Here is a 25,022-nt window from a genome sequence, read left to right on the forward strand (position 1 = left end):
CGATCTGCGACCACATACAAATCACCTCTATAATATGAAGGCCAAAAATAAATTGTAGTTGTGATGTTACTTACATTGACATGAAGGTATCAACATGACATGTTTTTCAAAGGCTATTGGACTTCATTCCTCCAATAGTCTCCAAGGACATGTTATAGTAATAAAATTGGTGCAGGTATAATTAGCATGACATCATGTTACCATGGTTGTGTCATGCCAGTCACCTGCATACATTTGTAATTAGTTTGTAATTCATGTACATCATTTGAATTTGAAATCTTAATTATTTTGAGACCGCTTGCTTAGTGATGTACGTTATTATTCTGTCCTTGTAGAAATATGAAGAAGGAATTATTTGGTGAAGTTTCTGGTGAGATAAAGATGTATGTACATACACCCTTGCAGTGTATAATTTTGGGGTATATGTAATGAATCTCTTCAAAATTAGGAATTAAATGTACACTAGCTATTATATCTGCAGGTGTAGGGGACCTCCCTTACTACTATTCATTCCTTGTACGGTGGTGTCTTGTTTGTGTATAATTATTTTTGTAACATTATTGTGACTTACTGGTGAACCCACACATACCGTATTAAAAGACAGAATAGTGCCAGGCATATTGTTATCATCTGAACACAATTTTTGAAACAGAATTATGCTTCATTTTCAGCTATGTTCAGCCTGTTACACATGCACTCAAACTCAAAATAATGAAGAACACTATGAGAAGGACCTCTGCAATCAATCCAGTCACAACAGAAAATTTGCAAATGTTGGGAATTAAGCCATCACACAGCACTCCATAAAAATAAATGGGACACAAAGGAGGACACAGGTAAGCACATGAAATATGCATTGTACGTACTACGGTATGCCAAATAGCACATGTTGGGCTAAAGAATCAAGTCTGTAGCCTCCAGTTATGCTTGTATGAAGGCATCAGTCAGGTAGTTGTTCCATAGAAAATTTCACTAAATAATTTTTTAGCGACCTATTGAAAGCATTTCAGGTACATAGTACTGAATGCACTTTTGGTTACACCTTACCAATACTGCCAATTGTCATGAAGGTGTTGTGAGGCTAGTGATTTTCAACTGTTATAATGTTGGCTAAATCTCATATTTGGGACATGTTTACAGTATCTCTGTATAGTTAATAATGTAGTAGTATTATAGCAGAGGAGGGTGGACATGTTTTAAGTGCTATGTAACATTATATTGCTTTAATTGCATAGCTCCATCTGGTGTTTCACATGATCCTCAATAGACCCAATACAAATCTAGTGAACAGTGAGGTTGAATGGGGTTTACTGGATAATCAAATTGGATTTAGTGTAAGTTTTAAGATGGTATGTTTGGTATTTTAAAACCCTTTGGTTTATGGCGATGTTAACAATATCATATGTATCGTTTGCAATTACCTCGGCCCTTCGCATGCCATACGAAGCAGCAATAAACATTGCATGGTAACTCCTGTCATAAGCTTTTGTTCTTCAGCACATTATAAACGAACCATATTGCTTAAATCATGTACATGGTGTATGGTGTACAGTGGATGTATTTATGGGTAGACCATTTTACTATCACAACACATACCAATAATAACCTACTACCAAAACTTCACACTAATCCATCATGTTGTTGTCAAGCAAGTTGCTCATTACAGAAACTTTGGTTTACCAACTTATTTTAGAGGAGTAGCTTCTTCAGTGAAGTGGGGTGGCTTCATGCTTAACATGGAGCATGAACCTTGTACCTTGTGACAAGTTCAGTGATTGTGGTCAAGGAATTGATAAATGCCACATTTGTATTTTCACCACACATGAGATTGGAGCTGTGGAGAACAAGTTGCAGATACTAGCCAGCTGCCAGCTGCGTAATGACTGAAGTCAAAGATCATCTCAGAGTAGGTGCTTATAATACATTGATAATCAACATGTACATGTAGCACTTAGCGTATGTGATTGTAGGCTATAGTCTGTTGGTATTCACCTGAGTTGTTACATAGATAAATTAAGTGAGGTGATCAGCCAAGGTAGCAGTGGTTCAGTGGTTAAAGATGCAGGTGTTAGGTATGGAGGTTCCTGGTTTGAACTCTGTTTTTTTTTTGTTTTTTCCAACATTTTTTGCACACCTTTTTACCCCGTGGTGACTGCTGTATTAGAGTATCTCGATCCCGTGATTTTACACTTGCTTGGTTTTTGTTGTATACCTTTGTCGCTGTAACTCTATTGCTATTCAAACTATCAAAAGGCACTGCTATGATGATCAGCCTATCTAAACACCAATTTTCAAGTTATTTCTATACTTGGTTTACCCTGTAGCTGTGACAGAAGTTTGATCTTTTTTTTATGTGAATAAACGCTCATTACTTCTTGACTATTCCTCAGATTCACAACAAACTTGGTACGTGAATCTACTGTACGTTACACGTTCTTCATTTGTGCCAAAGATCAAGGCAATCGAGTTACACGTTTGCACTTTATAGCAATTTTTGCAAAGTGTGCAAAAAGAAATCAAAGCCCCCGTAGCCCCTGTACGGCATAAGAAAAAACAAAGAAATTAAAATGAAGCTTTGAATGCCCATATCTCACAAATGGCTGTTGCAAATTTAATCAAATTTGCTGTGTGGTGTACCGGGACAGCTATAATGCAAAAATGGTGTGCTTTGGAGAAGGGGCCATGTAGCTATGCACACATGAAAAAGCTGTTTTCTTTCTTCCTGTCAATGTACTTACGGTATGGTTGCCGGCTTTCTTGGCTGCACGACACACTACCGTGTGTCTTGATATCTCTATGGCGACATTTTGTTGGTTTCCAGCTTATGATGAGCTGTTTCCTTCCTGTCAACCAAAGAGTAAAGAGACTGTTACAACTGCTACTAACTACATGCAGGTACATATAATACACTTGTCTACACATCCAATACTGTAACAATACTTGTGTAGGATGCTACAGCTACTATGGGTAGTACAGATGTGTGGAGACCATTGAGGTCACTACTGCTATTATCCAGTGGAAGTGGTGCAGACTCGTCCACTCTCCCTCCTCGTAACGTGTTCCTTGTGACTAATGGACATATGACAGAAGAGCAGCCAACACTACAGGCCATCAGACAAGCAGTACATACCACCAGGGTGTTCACTTTTGGAGTTAGGTAAATTTGTGAGGTGTAACTACTAGTGTTTGAGTGTGTGTTTGTGTAGAAAAACTGCTAATCGTCACTTCCTGAAGTCCATGGCTAGAGTTGGTGCAGGATATGAAGAGTTCTTTCATCCTAAGACCAAGTCAAAATGGCAAAGAAAGGTTTGTGCATTAATGGTTGAATGGCAGGATCTGTGGTGGAACAGTGCATACAGTACCTACAATAACTATTGTTACTCACTTTTAAGAATGATACTTATGTGCATGACATATGCAGTATCATAGTACATGCACACATACACATGCTTAATTCAGAAGTGGATGCAGCACTAAAAGGAGACATGCTAAGGGAATTTGTACACAGTAACAGTTAAAGTACGACTGGATACATACAATGTGGACCAGGTTTTAACTACAATACCTAAACATAACAGTTTATACATACACACTTAAGTCATAGTTCTGTTGAAAGACATACAGTCTTTAATTTAGATCAATTCAGTGTTTCTCAATTTCTTTTTAGGCAAAACATTGATCAAATGAATCTTACTGTATTTGCAATTTCAATATTCGTGTATGTATGTACTGTATGTTCCACCATTCTAGCTAGCTGTGGTATGCCTATTGTGCCAATTTATATGCTTTTAGGCATACATTCCTTCTTCACAATGTATTGTGGTCCAGCTGAATGTGTCTCCAGGTATGTGCTCTGCATCTACAAAGTTTACAATACTTTTCCTTGAGCTACAGTAGTAACAATGTTCTTGAATTTTAAGAAATATTTGACTGTCTCGAGGGATTCAATTGGTATGTAAACCAAGAGGACTAGAACATCTTGCTGGTGCATTATCGTTGTCTAAATACTTGATCAGTGACAAGTTTCCCCACATCTCCCTTTCTCATTTTATCTTTATTCAAGCGGTTCTGGTGGTACAGTTATATCGTGGTAGTTCTAGATATTGGCACTCACTTGTCCTGCGCATTGCCTAAATAACTTCTCCAGCTGTGATATACGTAATACCGTATTTACTTGGTTAAATACAGTGGCGTTTATTAAAAATTGATACAGCAACTATTCAAACTCGATCACTACTCAATGCTCTTTAAACTCATAATTTCAAAACTGATTGTGAAGTGCGACTACTATTTAAGGTGTGGTGTTTAATCAAGTGTGTATACCACTTAAACAGTTGTTCAAAGCAAAAACATTAATCAAGCAGGACAAGTTAAACCCACTAGTATACAAGTACAGTACAAATACTGATGTTATAATGGCCTTGAGTAGATGCTGTAAGTAACAGTATGATAAGTTACTGCATTGTATCAATAAAAGTAAAAGTAGTGCAGTCTTTAAATTTCATTGTTTGTGACAGCTATCCCAATGGCTGTCACTACTTTTCTTCTTTTGGACCAGCTTCTCTTGGTGCAGGACAAGATTGGCATTAACAGTGTTAATTTACGCAACAACCACAACAATCATTGTACCCACCAGACAACACGGGGCAAAGCTGCTATCTCTAATAAGTTCAACATTTGAGAGTGTTATATTAGTGTGTATAAACTACCTCAACAGAATGCAAGTCTTACATTTGTGTATGTACATGTGTTGCTATGAATGTAGCAATAATAGTATGCAATAAATGTTTATAAAGTAGTTACTTGTTTCATTAGGTGAAGTCACAACTGAGCAAGGCATTTGAACCAGCTCTCATATCAGTGAAGGTGATGTGGCAACAATTTGATGAAAATGCTCCTAAACCAATTCAGGTTGGAATCTTCAATACAATTGACCTAAGTACATTATACGTAAAGTAATATTATTTACTTGCATTAGGGTTGAAACGAATATCTCAAGTGGCACTTCGAAGCTTCTTGGAAGACAACTACCGAAGCTTCGAAGCTTCTTGCAATTGAGTATACTGTTATATTGTAACAATGTATGCATATATTCAATTACAGGACTTCTGGAGTCTGCAGGATGCAAGTTTATTCAAGAGTATTACTAGTACTGTATGTCATAGCTACAAACAAAAGTTTTTATGACAACTGCATCAGTATAGTCATATAAGTATAATATGAATACACTTAATAGTTTAATAGGAATACTGTAGTTAATACAAAAAAAGGTAATATATAAAAAACAGTTGAATAGTTTATACAAAAACACTTGACGAAAGAACAGTTTGAATAGTTCACACAAAACAGTAAATTATATAAGTTGAATAGTTAATGTATTGATAACTTGGATAAGTTTTTGTTCAAAAAAAATTAATGCATCAACATTTTTTGGTTTTAAATTACTTCTTAACTTAGTGACTGTCAAACCTGCTATAGAGAATACTCTTTCTGAAGAGGTGGTAGTAGCTGGTACGCACAGTAGTCGTCTAGCCACATATGACACAACTTTAAAGCGACCAGCATTCAATTGCCACCATACGAGTGGATTGTCTCGTCTAGGTGGAGGAGGTTCAGTCAAATACTTTTCCAACTCTGAGCTGAGGGAGGGTTCTGCTACTGCTGCTTCCTCACCAAGGAGTTTGTCTAAAGCAGTCAATCTCTTTGGTCGCTTTACATCAGATGGAGAAGGCTCATGTGAAGTTTGTGAACCAAGCTCATGCTCTTCATATACCTTATACATCTCCATCAGCTCTATGATTCCTTTCTTTAGGGAGTCTTGTTCACTTTCTGTGTATCTACCCAAGGTGAGATTTTTAAATCTAGGGTCAATGATAGCTGTCAATAACATTGGGTGTGCAGCATGAAGAGAATTGAGTTCAAACCTCTCAAAGATCTCTGATGATACAATTTCTTTGAATTGCTTGATTACACCAGAATCTGATACGTCTGGCACTAGCTGGTCAATGATACCATGTAATATTGGAAACGCAGCTGACATTGACACATTCTCCTCATAACTCAAAAAAGTTGTTGCTGTACTAAAGTTTTCTAAAACCTCTACTAATTCTTCGACTAGTTTCCATTGCTCAGATTTTAAATCCAAGTACCTGTCACTGGGTTTTGTTACCTTACTATCCGAAAGAACAGCAGTTACAGGCCACCGGAGTTTCAACAGGCGATCTAACATCTCATATGTTGAGTTCCATCGAGTGACACAACTGTTGATTAATTTTTTACCAGGCATGTTCATTTCAATTTGTTTCTGTTTAAGAGCTTCAGAAGCTACCACACTGTGGTGAAAGTGTGTAACTATCTTTTTCGCAGCAGCAAGTAGCCTGTCAATGGAGTTAATTTTAAACCCAGCTAGAATACAGAGTTGAAGGCAGTGAGCAGTACAATGTAAGTTCTGCCAGTTTAGTTCATTATGCAAAATTTCCATGGCAGCCTTCATGTTGGAACCCTGGTCATGACTAACCATCCTGACAGTATCCAAAATCTCCCATTCTCCCACCATTTCTTTCAACTTTTGTGCGATGTTTATCCCTGTGTGCCGCTCTGGGAAAGGTAAGGTTTCCAATACAAAAGCTTGTAGCACCCAGTTGTTATCAATGTAATGTGCTGTTACAGTGATGTAACTTTCTGTAGCGATGCTTGTCCATAAATCTGTAGTTAACGATATAAACACTGCTTCCTCACGTAGCTTTTCTTTCAGATGGTTTTTGTAAGTTGCGTGTTTAAGGTTGATATCAGCGGTAAATTGTTTTCTGCTTGGTAAGACATACCCCGGCTCCAAGAACTTCATCAAGTTACGAAAACCATCACATTCAACAGTTCGAATGGGGCGTAGGTCTTGAACAATCATATTAGTCACTCGGTCGCTTATATTCTTTGCACGTGCTTCACTGCATTTTGCAGGTCTTACAAATCCATCAAGGGTAGACGTCTTCCTGTTGTCTGTCATGGTCATCTCATTGTCTGGACAGTAAAGCGTCGAGTGCTTCGATGCGAGGTGATTCCGGAGGTTTGTTGTACCGCCTAAATAGGCGAATTCTTTCTTACAAATAGTGCATACGGCTTTCCTACGGTCGTGAAGTTTCGTGTAAAACTTCCACACATCCGAGACTATTTTATTTCCAACTGCACCGTCCTTATCGTCTGACGCCATTTTTTTCCTAAACAAAAGGATGCATTGTGTGCAGTGCGCATGCGTATATATAAGCGTGCGAATATTCGAATGGGCATTGGCAGATCCGAAGCCTCTATCAGCTTCGAAGCTTCGGATTATTCGAATACTTCGTCTCAACCCTAACTTGCATGTCACTGAAATATTCTACTTATTTGTACCAAGAGTGAATAATAAGAGAACCTATAGTCAAGAGTTCATAATATATATATACTCAGTGTTGGGCAAGTTACTTTGTAAAAGTAACTAGTTACATATTACTTGCAACTGAACTATTTAGTTACAGTTACATATTACCCATAAAATAAAGTAACTGTAATAATATTACATATTATATTACTTTGTGTCCACAGCCTTAAGCTGTCACGTGTAAAACTACCACCTTATCATGTGACATGATTGCGTTGTTGGACAATATGCAAATCTTGGTTATAAATAAGTAAGAAGCTGGTGAATAAGCTTCATATTTATTTATTTATTTATTTATTTATTTATTTGTAATGTACAGGACTCAGAATTGAGTATATGGTACATGTAAACATGCAAGTGATTAGTTAAATAAGTAATTTTCTAAAAGTGCTTTGAATTTGTCCAAGTCTGGTGATGTAACAATATGTTCTGGGAGGGCTTCATTCAGTAGGCCTCGTTACTTCGTTGTGGCTAGACGTTACTCAGAGGATAACTAACGAGATTAGTAACTTCGTTACTTTTAGTAAGAACATTACGTAATATTAGACTCGTTACAGTAACTATATTACTTAGGTAACGCGTTACATTTGTAAGTAAAGTAACTTGCATTATATTACCTGTTTTCATAGCGTATTTCGTTATATTACTTTGTTACCACAAAAGTAATAATATTATGTAACGCGTTACATAAGTAATGCGTTACTCCCAACACTGTATATACTGAGGATAGTATCCTACTCTCATATACCCCTGTGGAAGGGCGTATCATGAAGTTATGACATAACGACAAGATGTTGTGGTTTGTGACGTATGGGCAGCCATAAAAGTGCTAGAATCGTTAGTACCGTTCCATACTCGCAAAGCTCAGGGTAGCCGTATTTGTGAATGGCCTGGCAAAAAATGCCTACACAGTTGTCTAGACACGCTTGTAGTTCGGTGAGAACGCTGAAAGCTAGAGTTGGTTCAGTTGCTAGTAACATTGTTAGGCACGCATTCAATCAATATTATGTTCAATTAATGACATCAATTATACAAAGAGAAACAGGAGGACTCGGAAGCGTTATGTCATAACTTCACGATACGCCCTTCTACAGGGGTATATGAGAGTAGGATACTCTCCTCGGTATATATATATATTATGATCTCTTGCTACAGTACATATGTACATAGTTTTGCAAATATACACATGACATCACAATTGTATACAAGATGATATTAATGGTCTGTTGAGTAAGTGTGCATTTTGTTTAATCATACAGGCACCTCAGGAGATAGTGTCACTGTTTAGTGGATCACATCAAGTGGTCTATGGGTTTCTACCTCACTGTCTTCAGGTGTGTGCGCGTGTGTGTGTGTTGTTTAGTGTAGATTGTATAGTAGGGGTTGGTAAGAAATCATATGGTTTCGTGGATTTTCGCACCTTAAAAACGGTCTTGCAATAAGTTTTACCTGAATAAACCACCTGGAATGCATTAGTACTGTTATAATGTTGCTGTACCTTGGTTAAAAAAGTCGAATGTTTCAATGTACGGTGAGTTTTAAAAATTTCGAATATCACCAATCCTAAGGCTGCAGCACATGTTGCTGCAGACCTTCAGTGCTGGTCACTGTAAAGCATTAATACAATACAATACCTATTTCATCTGCCTGCCTGCCTGCCTGCCTGCCTGCCTGCCTGCCTGCCTGCCTGCCTGCCTGCCTGCCTGCCTGCCTGCCTGCCTGCCTGCCTGCCTGCCTGCCTGCCTGCCTGCCTGCCTGCCTGCCTGCCTGCCTGCCTGCCTGCCTGCCTGCCTGCCTAACAATCAGAGGATGGCTACCACTTAACTGAATGATCTAGTTGCAATTAGTCACTTAGACATTACAACCATGCCCCTTAATCTGTTGCATGGCTCGTAGTGAGATTGAGATACTCTAATAAAACAGCCACAGCCGCATGTGTATATCATAGCTTCTCTATCTATAAAATAATTTTTATTGCACCAGTTACTGTATGTATGCAGTGATAGTAATTTGGTAGTTGTTTTTCAGATGGATACAGCAATACAACAGGTCACATCAATGCTTGCATTATATCATAGTGTTCAGTTTTGCTCAACTGCATGTTTGCAGGTGTATAATTTACATGAATATACACTGGTATGTTTACATACATAGGACCTCCTAAGTGAGAAGAATTAGAAGAGGAAGATGATGAAGAAGGTTTTGGATTACCAGTTGTTATTGATACTGGAATGTTCAATGTCAAGGTGTGGGGCAAGTACTTTATGAATGCGAGTAAAATTCTTCTGTGTATCTACTAGGCTGGTCTTGCTGGAGATGATGCTCCCAGAGCCATTTTTCCAACTCTGGTAGGAAGGCCTCGACATCAGGTACTGCAATTTAAAGGTTGACTTTTCTATGCATACGTACTACATGCATAGTTTGGTTGACAAAGTGATCGATCTCCTTAAATGTGACTGGATTTAGGGAAACAATCCAAATTGCACGTTAGAAGTTTTAAGATAAATTTTAAGTCATTATGACTTGTCAAGTGCACATGAGATTTATACAGAAGATGCATCAACTACCTTTCAGTGCACTTCCAGTACTTTTAGCTGCTTGTAGAGTTTGCTGGCACATAAGGTAAAAATCTATTGAGTTGGACAAGCAAAGTAGAATCACAAGTACTGACAAAAAGGTGGAGGGGTGGGTTACAAAAGGACTTAAAAATGGAGGTTTACCACAATTGTAGTCTAGACATTAGATAACAGGCAGTAGAATCAACACAGAAAACGTTTGGCTAACTGTAACAGGTCATCCACCAAGGCTCTGCTACAGTAATTCTCATCAAGCCAGGTCCTTAACAAGACCAGAAATTGCCATTTGAGCTTGCCACATCACCCAGAAAAGATGGTTCTTTCAATCAGTTTGAGTAATGGGGTTAAAAGTAGTGCTGAGCGATAATATCGATAGTTCGATACTCGCGATCAAAAAATCATTATCGCGATATGATAATTACAGCTTACTATCGCGATATTGCTGTAAGATTACTAGAAACATTGTTACCAAGTTTCTTTAACTGTTTTGTAACTCTTTAGGCTTGCTTATTCGCGAAATGTCTGGTTGCAAGGCTATAACAAGCTGTGTATATTTATCGGCCGCCCACGCAATTAGTCGATCACTTCGCGAAGGGTCTAGAAATTCCACTAAAAATGCTACTTGAGAAACTGGCTTAGCTGTTTTATAACTACTTGGTTTGCTTTATCATGGAAAAGTTTTGTTGCAAGGCTGTAACAAAAATTGTATAAATATCGGCCGCCCACGCAATTAATTACCTAATTGATGCACTCACAAGAAAACCAAGCAAATAGTAATCAATGATGGTGCTAATTATGCTTAACATGCATTGAATACTTGGAACTTGACTGAAGATCACTCAAAGTGTAATTATCGTGATATTATCGTATTGTGAATAATACTTCAATATCTATTGTGATAGTGAATTTTCTACTATCGCTCAGCTCTAGTTTATTTTTATTTTATTTTCCAAAAATGTGCAGCCTCAGTTTGAGGATTAACGCACATATGAAACATGCATACAAAATGTTTTACAATATGATTGATTATGGGATTACTGATTGGTAGGGGAAAGTAATAATAATTTCAGTTGGTACTTAAAAATTTGTAATGATTGTTGTTGGATTAGGTCAGGTGGGAGTGAATTCCACAGTCTAATTGATCTAGGGAAGAATGAATTACTGTACTGATTGGTCCTTGCATAGATATGATGAAATCTTTGATCATGTCCTCTGGTGTTAGAAGTGACAGGGATTAAATCAACTGGAGATATATCAATGAGATTATGAACAATTTTGTAGAGGAGGGTGATACTAGATACTTGTCTGCGGTGTTCTAAGCTGGGAATGTTAAGGTCAATGAGCATGTTAGTTACGCTGCTGAAACGCGAGAAGTCAGCCATAATGAATCTGGCAGATTGCCTCTGTACTCGTTCAAGCTTATCAATGTAGTTAAAAGTAATCACATGGTAGTGTATTGGTGGTGTTAGTTTGAATTTGCAAGAAGTGCAATTTTGATTGTTTTTAAAAATCTGGTCACATTACGTGTATGTACACATACTGTACAGTAAGTGTATGTACACATGTGTATCATGTGTGGTTGTACCTACATACATATGTATATCCAACTATCCATATCATTATTAAGAAGCAGACGGGGTTGTCTTTATCATATGAATAATCATGTATCTACTCTAAGCAATGACTTAAAATACATTATTTTAAGATTACAGAAAGCTTCAGAAAAAAATTAACAAATTTCAAAATGGTTGTAGAAATTTGCTGCAGACACTTGAGGGCACAATAACATACAAGACTGGAGTTTGTTTTGTGATCATTGCTATTATGTACTACAGTATTAATGATCGGCATAATACTAGTGCCGAAACAGATATCCGTATTATCAGGATATCCAGATAGTAATTGAGTGTCTGAAGAGTAATTTGCAGCCTTCAGGATAATTGCTAATAATTTAAAGCAATTTCATGATGATTCAAAGCCTTAACATTGATTATTATACCAGAATCCTAATCATTATACTAATACTACGTATGCTTGCTAAATTATGAGTACACCTGTATGGCAAGCGGGTTCATGGAAAAATATGTCATGTTTTATAGCAAGTGATGATTTTGCTAACCATAGAATATCCGGAATAATTTAGTTCAGGATAGTAAAAATTGCTATCCGTTTTAGCCCTAATGGACTACATGTACACATTTCAGGGTGTTATGGTTGGAATGGGACAGAAATATTCTTATGTTGGTGATGAAGCAGCTTCAAAAAGAGGAATTCTCACCCTCCGTAGTCCTTTTGAAAGACCACCATCACGGGCATCACGACCAGCAGAGCCAGTACCAAGATCATCAGCATCATTGGCAGTTCAATAATCATCATTGCCAGCTAAATTTGCTGCTGCACGATTGAGTGAAAGTATGTGATGTGTATTTCATTGTTTTGTGTAAGTGATTAATTTACATGTTGATAAATTTTATTTACTGTTTTATGACTGTTTGTACAATATGTGCCATAAACAATAAGGAATTTCTGTGTTCCATGTTTTATTGACAAGACCCTTCTTCTTAAACACGAGGGTTGCATGCATATATACAGTATCCCTAGTTATCATCACAACCTACTTACGTCTGTTAATTTCTATGCAGATGGAATGATGTACCAGTGTATCTAATGCACAATGAGCTTGAATATTTATAGACTTAAGCCTATGTTTATGCAGCTTATACGTAGAAACTATAAACCTATTGTAATCTTCACTTCTAGCTAGACAGCATACTGACAGCCAACTTCAATTTCTAACACACGGAAGCCCTCCACACTCGAGTCCATTAGTTGGCAATACCTTCTTTCCAGCTATACATTATTGGCCCTTCTGTTGATGGTCAATAACTTCAGACTTGGCTTGTACTCCAATATGTTTGAGACATCAATTCACAGTTTGTGCTAACCTGACACATGTATAAAACGACCACTCAAGTTTAGCAGTTGCTGCCTTGTAATATGTCCCAACCAACCATTGAACAGTCCTTCGCCATTTCAACCATGCATCACGTGCACAATTGATCATGTGCTGTAATGGTTCAGTGTTAATATGCTAGAGTAGTAGAGGAGCGTCAGTGGGCAAGTAGCTACCGGAGAGCTCCAGGGCTGTAAGATTTGGTGTGATTTAAAATTTTATAAAATTCTGCCTCTGAAAGGGGGGTTTGTCCGAACTATCCGAACCTCCTCTACCTACACCTTTGCATATTACACTATACACTGTACTTCTCCCTGTTATACACGGATGTGTGTATATGTACAGAAATGTAGTGAAGTGTTAGTTCTGACAATATTAGACCCCACCAATATTTAACCCCACAAAATATAGTATTCAACTCCCCAATATTTCATCTTGCCAATGTTACACAATACACAGTAGAGAAATGAACAATATTGAAAGTGCTACATGTCACATGGTATTCTTACAAAATAATATACAATAGTTTCTTTCTATATCGTAGGTCTAGTAAGGTCTGTCATCTTCACAGTGATTGTTGGATGGAGTGCTATCTGTGGATCTGGGATTTTTTCTGCATTCAGCATAGTTTTCAGGTTCAGATATCTGACTCCCTGTGCCATAGGCTAACTTGTTGCCTGTCTGCAGGTCCTTTGAGAACAGATAACTGTTAACCACAACTCTCTTAACCAATTCAAGATGTGGATGAATTGTCTACTTCACTGACCAGTAGGGACTACAATAAAGGAGTAACTCTAATTATTTTATGCAGATGTGTATTCTAATTATTTACTGCACATGTGTGTTGTTACTTATATCATTGGTATTAGTAACTATTTCCAGTGAATGTGTAGTACTGTATGTGTATGATTGGGGCCAGCTACGTACACACTGTATGTACACAATATCTCTATACAGGGAAATGTCACTGAGTGGCCACCTCTTTAAATTACCATCTCATTTGTTAAGTACGTACTGTAGGTCCCAAGTATATGTCATGACCTCTTTAATAAGACAAAGGTGGTCCTACGTATTAACAAAGTTGCAATGTATCAGAATAAAAGCTCATTTCACATGGGAGTCTTAATCAAAGAAAACTATAGGAACTATTAGTAATTTCTCTCATCGCTGTAACAACCCAATAAGGTGTCTGTTTTTACTGACCTTGGGCCATACCTATTTGAAAAGTTGCTACACAGTTCTTGGTACAAGAAAAATCAGTGAAATATAGAAAAACACCTGTATCGTCTACAGGCATGTCGAAATACAAGCCGCAGAGCTTAATTACAAACATGGCACACTAAATACTAAAGTTTTGGCTCAGCTTACAGTAGGTTTCCTTTGCTGAGCACTGCCCTAAAAATATACATGCTAGGATTTGTAACTAGTGTGCTCTTGCCAAGGGGTCTGGTCTATGGCTATGAAAATTAAGCCTTGACTTGAGATCAAAATTAGATCAACTGACTGTCTTATTAGAGCATCATGATCATTTTGCAACAATCAGAAACTTAATTCAAATGTAAGGTAATCTTGATTTCAAGCGTAAAATTGGGTTGGTCGGGTCTGAACGACAACTTTTCAAGTATGGGTGTGGTGTTACCAAAAAATTCAGTTTCACTTTTTGAAGAACATCATTTTGTAAAAGGACACTGACTACAGTAAGGTTATACTATTAAAGATATAGATTTTTTAAATTGATTAATCCACTGACTGCCAAATTATCTGGCTGAATTGCATCATACTAACCATCCAATATACACAACTCATGATAAACTAAGGAGGTTGACTATTTAACTTTTGTTTACATAACAGTAACCACAACAAAGTTATCAAACAGCAAAGTCTAAACCTGGTAAAACCTGCCTGAACAAACAATGGAATTCCAACTACAAAGGTGTCTTAACTCCAAAGACTATTCTGTACAGTTGATCACTTACAGTGCAATCCATCCCACATCTGGTTTCTTCATGATTTACCCTCCTTTTACAGTTGCTCATGTATATACACACTAGTGTCCACCATGCTACATCCAGGATTTGGTTCAGCCTATCTGATATATCATCTTATATTTTGGTATAGTCTTGACCTTCAAAATGTTCAGTAGACCAGTCAGTAGTTGACCTACCAAAATCAAACCACATTAATGACACACTTAATGGACTAGTTTTGATGTGTATGGGCCTAATCCGAAACTATGTCACATAAAATAGCCGCTGTAGTGTGGGGATGTTTGTAAAATTTGTATGGGCAACTATGGGAAGAAACTTTTTGAATGGCAATATCTCAGCCAAGAAGGAAGTCTAACTAGCAGGTATGGCTATAAGACATTACAGTAAATATGTAAAAGCAATTTTTTGGTTGATTTTCAAAACAACGCTAGATTCCTATTCTTTCAGCCAATCATATCTGCTGGTTAGAGCTCCGTTTTGGCCGAGATATTGCAGTTCAAAAAATTTCTCCCCATAGTTGACACAAATTTTACGAACGTCCCCACACTACAGCGGCCATTTTTATGTCTGTGATGTAATTTCGGATAAAGCTCGTTATTAGTAATAGTTTACAACTATGGAGATCATGTGATCACCCCACCTGCTCCTCATAACACTAACTTTTCTAATAGAGTGTTTTGACAAACAATAGTCTCGGTATGTACAATCTTGTACCAATGATAAACATCTAGTGACTAAACTTGATGAACCTGTTTTGTGTGCTGATCTCTGCAGCTTAATTGTCTATACAACTGGGTGGTAGTAACAGTATTTTGACCAATAACACAATTGGATTATTTTCTACATTTAATAGAGCTTTGATGTAAATATTGCCACTTGCTATTTTATCCTTCTCACAGGTCCTAGTGGGACGACACTTATCAATGACATTGTATGACATAGTCTTGTACAGTTGGTCAGTGTCCTCTCACTTCACTCATACATGTTCACATTTACCAATCATTGTCCTATAGTTTATTAAACTACGTATCCCACAATCCCATAGTTCAACTGTAGTACTACAGGAATATCCTACAGTTATCCCATGGTCCCATGGTTGTAGCCAGTTCTGTTCCTTTAGCCCATAGAGACCACCTACATATATAGAGTCCATTATTTGTCCTCTTCACAATAAACACTTTCCTTGTCCATTTCAAAACCTACCTGGTGCCCATCCCAACCTTCACTGCTATGGGGAAACCCCTGATACAAGTAAACTGGTGTAAGACTATCTAAACTGGAGGGAAACACAACAAGCAGCTACTTGTATACCAAATACACTAAAGATACCCACAAATATTTGGGACCTGTAACTATCAGGATTATCAAGTTACAACTAATAAACAATTTTTGTGTACGATGATACACTGACAAAACAGTTTCAAGATTTATGTAAACAACAATTAGTTTACACATACAGTGGAACCTCTCAATAACGGACACTTTAGGACCAAAAATTTTTGGTTGTAATATAGAGGTTTTCCTCTTTTAGAGGTAAAATGTATGGAGTTGGACCTGTTGGGACCAAAATCCTTTGTCCTTAGTACAGAGGTTTCCATAATTCAGAGAGTCCTTTAAGAGAGGTTCCACTGTAACTGTTAAATACTCTATTGTTACAGTTAACAACACTTAATACTGTAGTGCTAAATCCTGATGGGTAAGTGTTGTCGTTATGTCCTGATTTCAAAGGGTCTAAATATCAGTACACTATTACAAATGAGATCATGGTAATACAAGTGTAATGATTATCAAAGGTACTATTATCCATGAGGTGTCCTCACTTCAGGGGACTAAATTAATGTTTGTTAACACTGTAAAAAGGGACCACATATAACACCACATTCACACTATCCCAGGTTAACCAGACTGATAACTCGGGTTATTAAACTCAGGTTGGCTCTTGCACACATTTACTACATCCCCAGTAGAGCGTACACTGGTAGAGCTAAAACAAGCACACAATAATATAATACTCCAACACACTGCATCAAAACAAAGAACATGCCATAAAATTAGTTTTTTTTTGTCTGACAGAATAGACTGGTTGCAGCAAAAGTAATTACATAGGCGTGTTCATGGAAACTGTTGCTATCCGCCATATTTTTGGGGGCAGCTTTGCATAGCAACATATTGTTCTAAGCACTGCACTGTTGTTCCAGTGTTCTGAATGCCAAGACTCATACTGAGATAACCAACGATCAACTGCACACTGTACATATAAAGCAGATGGGTAAAAAAAAAAGTATTCAGATAGACGCCAGGAAGAGTGGCAGTACCTGGGGTATGCATATGACTAGGTCTTAAGCCACTTGCTATTTTGAGACTGTTGAGAAGACTAGTCGTAGGGGCCTAGTAAAGATGGAGACTGCTGGTACAACTAAGAAATACTGGGAAAGACTCAGGATGAAACGTTGAACCAATCAAAGCCAATGAACAGTTCATTTCGAGCATATTGAATGATACATAACCGTATGTACAAGTACTAGTCTTGCCCTGGACTGCAAGGTTGGTGGCTAAACTGTGTATGCATACATACATGCACTCTGAGTCATCACCATGGCAACTCTGCTAATACAACTGATGTAGAAACACTTATCAGTGCACGAGTCAGTGTTGTAATTCACCTACTCCTCGTTTCTAGGGTAGTACCATGCTCAGAGTGGTCATTCTTTTTTGTGGGAACAGAAAGGGAAAAAGGTCCGGTGGATCTCCATAGGCAGTTTTGCGCACTAGGATATAAACTTTTTAGAGTTGTTGATGACCAGTTCAGCCATGATAAATTAATCTTATGTTTCACAGATGTGGCAGGTTAGTGTTTTAGCAAACCCAAAAAATAAATGCAAATCACATGATCCTTTTAAAAGAGTGCTGGTATGCTTGTAGACTCTTTAATATGTGCAAGCATGTTAACAAGTGTAGTAGCAAAGGGGAGGAAATGGAGTTCCATCACATTATTTCAGAAAGACTTTAGCTTTTGCACCTGTTGAGATTAAGATACTCTAATAGAGCAGTCATATAAACTCTAACAAAACAGTCAGTTGCAACTGAAATGATTTACCGTATACGACTGTATTAAAGCTGGGCTCAAATACACGCAGGGGCTCAAATATACGCCGGGTATAACTAGGGGACTGTCATACTGTAATAAACGCTGGGGCTCATTTAAACGCCGGCGTGCTAATGACATGCACTGAAATAAATGCCGGGGTTCTAAACTCGTGTCAGCTGCTAACTAGTCTACAGTAATGTCCTGTCACCAGTGTTATGATGTCTTGTCTTGTTCGACTATGCCTTCTCTTCTGCTGATGGCCGTAGCGTATTTATTGTGGTCATAGTCATCTTTCCGCCCGACTTCCAATGTTTCACCCAGTAGAGGAGTCCAAATGGTTTTATGTACGTGATGAGCTATGGATTTTGCATTTCGTAGGTACTTGTACTGGTGGCACCTGTCATTCTCAACGAGTGGCTAATAAGAAATAAACGCCTGGGTCCAAATTAACGCCGGGTCAAAAATTATTTATAGGAAATAAACGCCCGGGCTTCTATACGGTCATATACAGTACATGTTTATTCATTTTTTGACCTGCCGTGTCACTACTAGAGGGTAAACAATCCGTGAAACATATGATTAATTTGGTATGGCCATAATGAAAAAACCATGTGCCTTTGAATGGAAGGTTATAGGCATGTTAAGGGGCCCATAAAGAGTTGTGTAGAGATAAATGACGGTCATGAGTACAGCTCAGCTAACTATATGAGAGGACCATGTGTATTTCATTTGTAGAATATTCTTAGTAAGCTAAGTGTTCCCATCATGGGATAGGTTTACACTGTAGATGCTGCGGATGATACTTGGTAACTTGTGGTTTGTGGAAGATTATCAATAGTATTGTGTGGTGACTGTTCTATTAGACTGACTGCTCTATTAGAGTATCTCGATTTTGTAAATTTATATTATTTGTGATGGTGATCAGGTGGGGTGGCCCATACCCACCATTGGATCCACCACTGTGATGGACACTTAATCCAGCTTTTTTTGGAGCCACCTGTGGTATGTTTCCCTCAAGTATCGCCGGTGTTTCCTGAACATGCATGTGTCGCACTATCCACCAATATCATTGCTCTTCCTTGCATCTATCAGGATTTGGCCTGTTAATCTCTGCCATCCATCTGATCCATTCCATTTGCATGATGTGGCAAACTGAACAACGCATTGCTCTGCAAAGCTGCCCTAAAATATGGCAGATAGCAACGATATTCATCTTAATTTCTTCTGCTGCAACCGGTCTATGTCCCAACAATATTTTACTGAGAAAGTTAGGATGATTTGTTATCAGCTATGTTATACACATTACATATGACATTGCAAACGAAGAACAGTAAGAGAAGTGTCTCTGGAATCAATCCAGGACATTTACTGCAGCATGATAGGTAGTCAGTACAGCCACAGGGAAGCAGTATTGCTCTATTGTGTATCAATACTTTGTGATGTCATTGAAAAAGTAGGACACAAAAGAGAACAAAGGTAAGCCCATGATTACAATGTACTGCGGTTAGCAAAATTAAAGCACAAAGTGATGTTGAGCAGTGAAGAAGTCAACCCCATAGTATTAAACCTCATCAAGTTATGTTTGGTTGGAGGCATCAAGCAGTCATTGCAATAGTAGAAAAAAATTTTTTTCTATTTAATTTATTGTTTTTTACTGCGACCAAAAAGTATAATATAAACAGATGATAAGGTTAGTGTGAACTATTACCATAATACGTAATGATGAACAGAGTAGCAGATATATGTACCTTGCAAACACTTCAGTGAAGGGTTGACCATGGATGTCAATATTGACGGGAACATAACACTGTATTCTCTTTCTTCACCAACCTTGTCCACACATTGTAGTATCTGTATTGGAATGATGTCATTATGGTGCACTCTAGGGGTCATGGTACTCTGTGCGTGCGTTGTGTGTGTGTGTGTGTGTTCCAGCTTATACGTAAATGTGGACACTGTGTACAGCATGTCCACTGTACATACATACATCATACAAAGTATGACAGTCCTGGTAGTAGGTATCATGAAGGTTTGGGTTTCCTTGTCCAAGATTATCACCAAAAACCAGCCCCACTTTTCCTTCACAAGTACACAAAAAAATTAGGAATTTTCAACTAGAGTAGGGACCATAGCACATCAATAAAAAGTACTGAAACAAGTTGAAGTAGTCCATGATATTATATCACCGTAAAACAATTAGAAGTGTTATATCCCTACTGTGCTCAAGATACCATAACGGAAATGCACAGTAGGGATATAACACTTCTTATTATTTACGGTGATTTAATATCATGGACTACTCCAACTTGTTTCAGTACTTTTTATCGATGTGCTATGGTCCCTACTCTAGTTGAAAATTCCTAATTTTTCGTGTACTTGTTCGTTAACTTTTTGTAAATAATTTTATTATGACCATGCATACCGCATTGGAAATGGTACCGCGCACCCCAGCTATATCAGTTACTACTAGCATTGGTACCTGCCCTACGTGCAGGATCATTTCTATAGTAACTACAATTCACAGATGAAAGGGAATCAAGCATTACTATTCAATTCATGTGAGCTTTATGCTCTAATTGAACACACAGGGACAGAGACACAGAAAAAACATGGCTATAGGGGAATGTATACTTCAGACATAAAGAAACAATAGGTGGATTAATGCTAACTAAGATATGAAGTATTAATACCAGTACTACTATGCTATCAAGTGTTAACACCAGTACTACAATGCTATCAAGTGTTAACACTAGTACTACAATGCTACACCAGCACAATGCCATCAAGAATTAACACCAGCACCACAATGCTACACCAGCACCACAATGCTACACCAGCACCACAATGCTACACCAGCACCACAATGCTACACCAGCACCACAATGCTACACCAGCACCACAATGCTACACCAGCACAATGCCATTAAGAATTAACACCAGCACCACAATGCTACACCAGCACAATGCCATCAAGTATTAACACCAGCACTGCAATGTTAAGTATTATACTATATCAATACTGACTAAGCTATTAAACACTAACAGATAAAAAGAACTTTAAATTGTGTGGTTAAAGCAATAAGTAATATGCAGTGTACAATTGGAAAGTGGATTTGAATTCCTGAAGTCATTTGCATTAGAACTTTTATAGCTAGTATGTACAACTTATCATATAGCATTATATAGCTGATCTTTGGCATTGCTTAGTAGGCATTAGTGTCAGCAAACTGGCAAATGAATAGTGTTACTTAAAGACTTTGTAATTATGTGATAGTTATGATCATACCATTACCATAGGCAAAGGAGTTTGAAAACATAGGCTAGAGTATGAATGCAACCCTTTATAGTACGTATGCAGTTGGAGATGTTACATTTACTATCATACAGTACAATTTGTAAGATTGGAAGTCGGAGCAATACCTTAGTACTCTACATGGATGATAGGCTTTACCTACGTATGGGTGGTACTTTCTCATGTAGTACACTTGTCAACAACAATAGGATGTTGTAGAAATTCCACCAGCTCTCCAGCATAGCTAGTTTTGCACTATAAAAGGCAACGTAGCTGTTGTAGTGTGCATTTTTATTGGTCAAGACACAGAGATGGCATTGAAAGAAATTGATGTGAGCAGTATCGTGAATGAATCATTAGATGCTCAAATAACTAGAGCAGTATTGTGAATGAATCATTAGATGCTCAAATAACTAGAGTTTTGGGAGATATCTCTCCTATGAAAAAGGGAAGGGGGGCATCATATTTTCATGGAGAGATACTGGATGACAATCGAAGAGTGCGGCTTTATGGTTTTGATGGAGCCATTAGAAAGAGACTTAGTGAAGAGATGGGGAATGCAGTTGTGTTGACTAACTGCCAAGTAAAGAAGGCACGCTACAGCAACGATTATGAGGTAAATATGTAGAGTTAGTATGTATTACAGATAATACTCCTTGTTCTGTGATAGGTGTTAGTTGGCAAAGGAACAACTGTTGAGAAAACTGATAAAACTTTTAATGTTGGCCTGGAGAAAGAAGATATTACAATAACGCCACTAAGTGAGCTGAACGATGTACCAGAGTACAATAAAATTAACTGTGAAGTCAAGGTCGTGCAAGTGGATGAGCCTGTATGTACATCCAGTGGTAAAATGCTACAGAATGTCATTGTGGCTGACCAAAGTGTTGTTGTCAAAATGAACTTTTGGGAAGATGACATGAAAAAAGTTGCTGCTATCAAGTCGTATCGATTTGAAAAGGTGTCTGTCAAAGAATATCGTGGACAAAAGTACTTGTCAGTCCAGGGCAATACTGTTATCACTGAAATTGAGGATGTAGATGTTGACTCGGATGTAGGTGAAGAAGCTCAAAATCTTTTCCCATGTATCATTGAGAATACTAAAGTAATTGGAGTGGTGTCACTTGAAGCTTATTTGAAATGCATCAAGTGCAATGCGAAAATTGACAGCAGCGATGATTACGATACTTGTAGGAAATGTAGCACAGCACAATGCATGAAGGAATGTGAGTCTGAAGTGGTTGCTCAGCTGATGGTAAAAAGTGGTGACAAAAGAGTTACACTGAAAGCGTTCACTACTGTTTTGGAAGAAATAGCAGAAGCTGCTGTAAACAGGCCCTTTGTACTTCTTACTGCAAGGCCTTTTACTGCCACTTACTACAGCAGTGATGAAATCATCCAGAGCATTAGCAGACCATAAACTTCACCATAAACAAAACAATCACATACTTTGTTGTAATTTAATTTGCAAATACTGATAGTGCATAATTGTCAATGATATACTTAATTTAATTTTTTTAAAAAAACATGTAAATAAGAATGAATCTTTAGTGACACTTAAGGTTATACTACTACTTGCCTTATGGCTGCCAGCTTAGCATGGGGCTAGTCTCGCGTGCCAGACGGTTTGTGTGGGGGCGGAAAATAAACCGTCTGGTCACTGTTGCACACATTCCGGGACCACTGCCGGAATGTTGGCAGAGCCAATCAGATCGCTTCGCGGACTCTGTAACGAAACAAACACTAATAATTCAAATTCTTAGTGTAATAAAGAACTGAATCTCGGCTACACAGATTACTTTTTCGAAAGTTTAACAACGCCATGGGTTTAGGATCTTTGTTTCTCTAGTACAGGGCTCTTAAAAGCATTGGTATAAGAACGATTATGGTTCACTACGGATTTGTGAAACGGCGGAATTGTAGAGGAAGACGTTCAGCAATGTTTCGAATATGTCACCAGGACAATACCAGTACAATTATCGTCTTAGTCTGCTCACAGAAGTGGTTGGAACGATTATTACATCATCCTTGGCGCAAAACAATACCATGATGTAATCTAATTGCATTCTAGTGAGTTCACGGAAAGTGTGCAACAGTGATCAGACGGTTTATTTGCCGCCCCCACACAAACCGTCTGGCACGCGAGACTAGCATGGGGCTTCCCTGATCCATGGTTTGAAGACTGCATTTAGACATTCATGTGTTTCTGGTTTTTTCTTGCATCAAGTTGAAACTCCATGAAGATATATGTACTGACGATCGGGGTTATACATGTTTTCGAATGTGGAAGCTTACTGCTTCCAATGTATTCGAATGATGACGTCAGGTGAATAGTATTGTGCAAATTATATTTAAGAATTACGTAATAAACTCCAATGGCCAATAGTTCAAAAGGTACCCAGAATGACTAAAAGGTGCACTGAAAAGGTACCTGAACGAAAAAAAAAAGTGTACTGAAAAGGTGCCCAAATCCAAAACAAAAGTTATCACAAACTAGAATTGAACCCACACCTTCTACACGTAAGGCGGCTGTCTAACCCATTCACCTACCTGTCCTACACCTGAGACTACATGTTTATTTTTGTCTTATAAAGACCCGTACAAATGGACTGAGATAGGTGTCTACTTGCGGTTTATAGAAAGAATTTAAGCCATTTTTCTTCTACACCTTCGCGTTAAAGAGTGGTAATGGACAAACGATAGCTTGCACGAACTTTTCGAAACCGTCATTGTAGAGCTGGATAATGAGCGCTTATTTAGACACAAAGACGCTTCGAAACGTACAGCGGTTCAAGAGTACATGCCTGACATCAAATGGAATGCAGACAGACGGACGGCTTTTCAGTCTTATAATATAGATCATCTGAAAAGTGAAGTATCCATTACGCTTTGTTGTCAGCTATGTTCAACCCGTTACACAGCATTTCGAATCAAGAACTGTTCGAAAAGCACCTCTACAATCCACACATACCAAAAGAAAGAAATGGTGCCGCTCGCGCCAGTTATATCAATTACCGTCTGAAAAAGTGAAGTATCCATTACGCTTTGTTGTCAGCTATGTTCAACCCGTTACACAGCATTTCAAATCAAGAACTGTTCAAAAAGCACCTCTACAATCCACGCATACCAAAAGAAAGAAATGGTGCTGCTCGCCCCAGTTATATCAATTATTGTCTGAAAAGTGAAGTATCCATTATGCTTCGCTGTAGGCTATGTTCAACCCGTTACACAGCAGTACAAATCAAGAACTGTTTGAAAAGCACTTCTGCAATCAAAATAGCCACTATGAAAAATACAGACAATTTCAGTTACGAAGGGAAGCCATCATGAGCTACCGCCAAATCAACACCTTTCGCTGTCAGCAAAGATGAATGGGACACAAAGGAGGACACTGGTAAGTCAATGAAGAATGCATTGTACATACTGCGGTAGGCCAAAAGGCACCTGTCAGGCCGAAGCAACGTCGAACGGTGAAAAAATCAAGCCCGTAGCCTTAGCTGATATCGAGTTACGCTTGTCTGAAGGCATCAGTCAGTAGAAAATTCTGTCGAATAAAATTTTTTTTAATTTCCATAAAATTCCATAGCAACTTGTTGAAAGTGTTTCGGGTCGATCTTTTACCCAACCAATACTGCCTCATCGTTGTCAGCAAAATTGAGGCTGGTTTTTGGGTGATATTATTTCGTGGACTACGCCTACTGCTTTGTGGTC

General features: G+C 38.1%; 1 protein-coding gene and 1 long non-coding RNA gene across 23 annotated transcripts in view; one reads left to right on the forward strand and one right to left on the reverse strand.

Moving 5' to 3' along the window:
* Positions 1–13,820, forward strand: part of LOC136258261 (protein mono-ADP-ribosyltransferase PARP4-like) — a 14,371-nt gene extending 551 nt beyond the window's left edge. Inside the window, exons 2-13 of one of the 14 annotated variants that reach the window (XM_066051587.1) lie at positions 336–370; positions 1,694–1,910; positions 2,822–2,895; positions 2,949–3,157; positions 3,207–3,306; positions 4,816–4,911; positions 8,674–8,748; positions 9,569–9,660; positions 9,715–9,783; positions 12,195–12,430; positions 13,488–13,578; positions 13,631–13,820. In XM_066051587.1, the coding sequence (XP_065907659.1) occupies positions 1,880–1,910; positions 2,822–2,895; positions 2,949–3,157; positions 3,207–3,306; positions 4,816–4,911; positions 8,674–8,748; positions 9,569–9,592 (609 nt within the window). In that variant the 5' untranslated portion in view covers positions 336–370; positions 1,694–1,879 and the 3' untranslated portion in view covers positions 9,593–9,660; positions 9,715–9,783; positions 12,195–12,430; positions 13,488–13,578; positions 13,631–13,820. The other 13 variants (XM_066051586.1, XM_066051590.1, XM_066051591.1 and 10 more) reach the window with 13 other exon arrangements.
* The window catches only part of LOC136258271 (uncharacterized), a 23,479-nt gene continuing 11,840 nt past the window's right edge, over positions 13,384–25,022 (reverse strand). For all 9 annotated transcript variants that reach the window (XR_010702707.1, XR_010702706.1, XR_010702705.1 and 6 more), the window contains 3 exons: positions 19,768–19,870; positions 14,920–15,103; positions 13,384–13,718 (listed from right to left, as the gene is read on the reverse strand). This is a non-coding gene — a long non-coding RNA (uncharacterized lncRNA). The remainder of the gene's footprint in view (positions 13,719–14,919; positions 15,104–19,767; positions 19,871–25,022) is intronic.

This window comes from Dysidea avara, chromosome 6, assembly GCF_963678975.1.
Source record: "Dysidea avara chromosome 6, odDysAvar1.4, whole genome shotgun sequence".
Lineage (NCBI taxonomy): Eukaryota > Metazoa > Porifera > Demospongiae > Dictyoceratida > Dysideidae > Dysidea > Dysidea avara.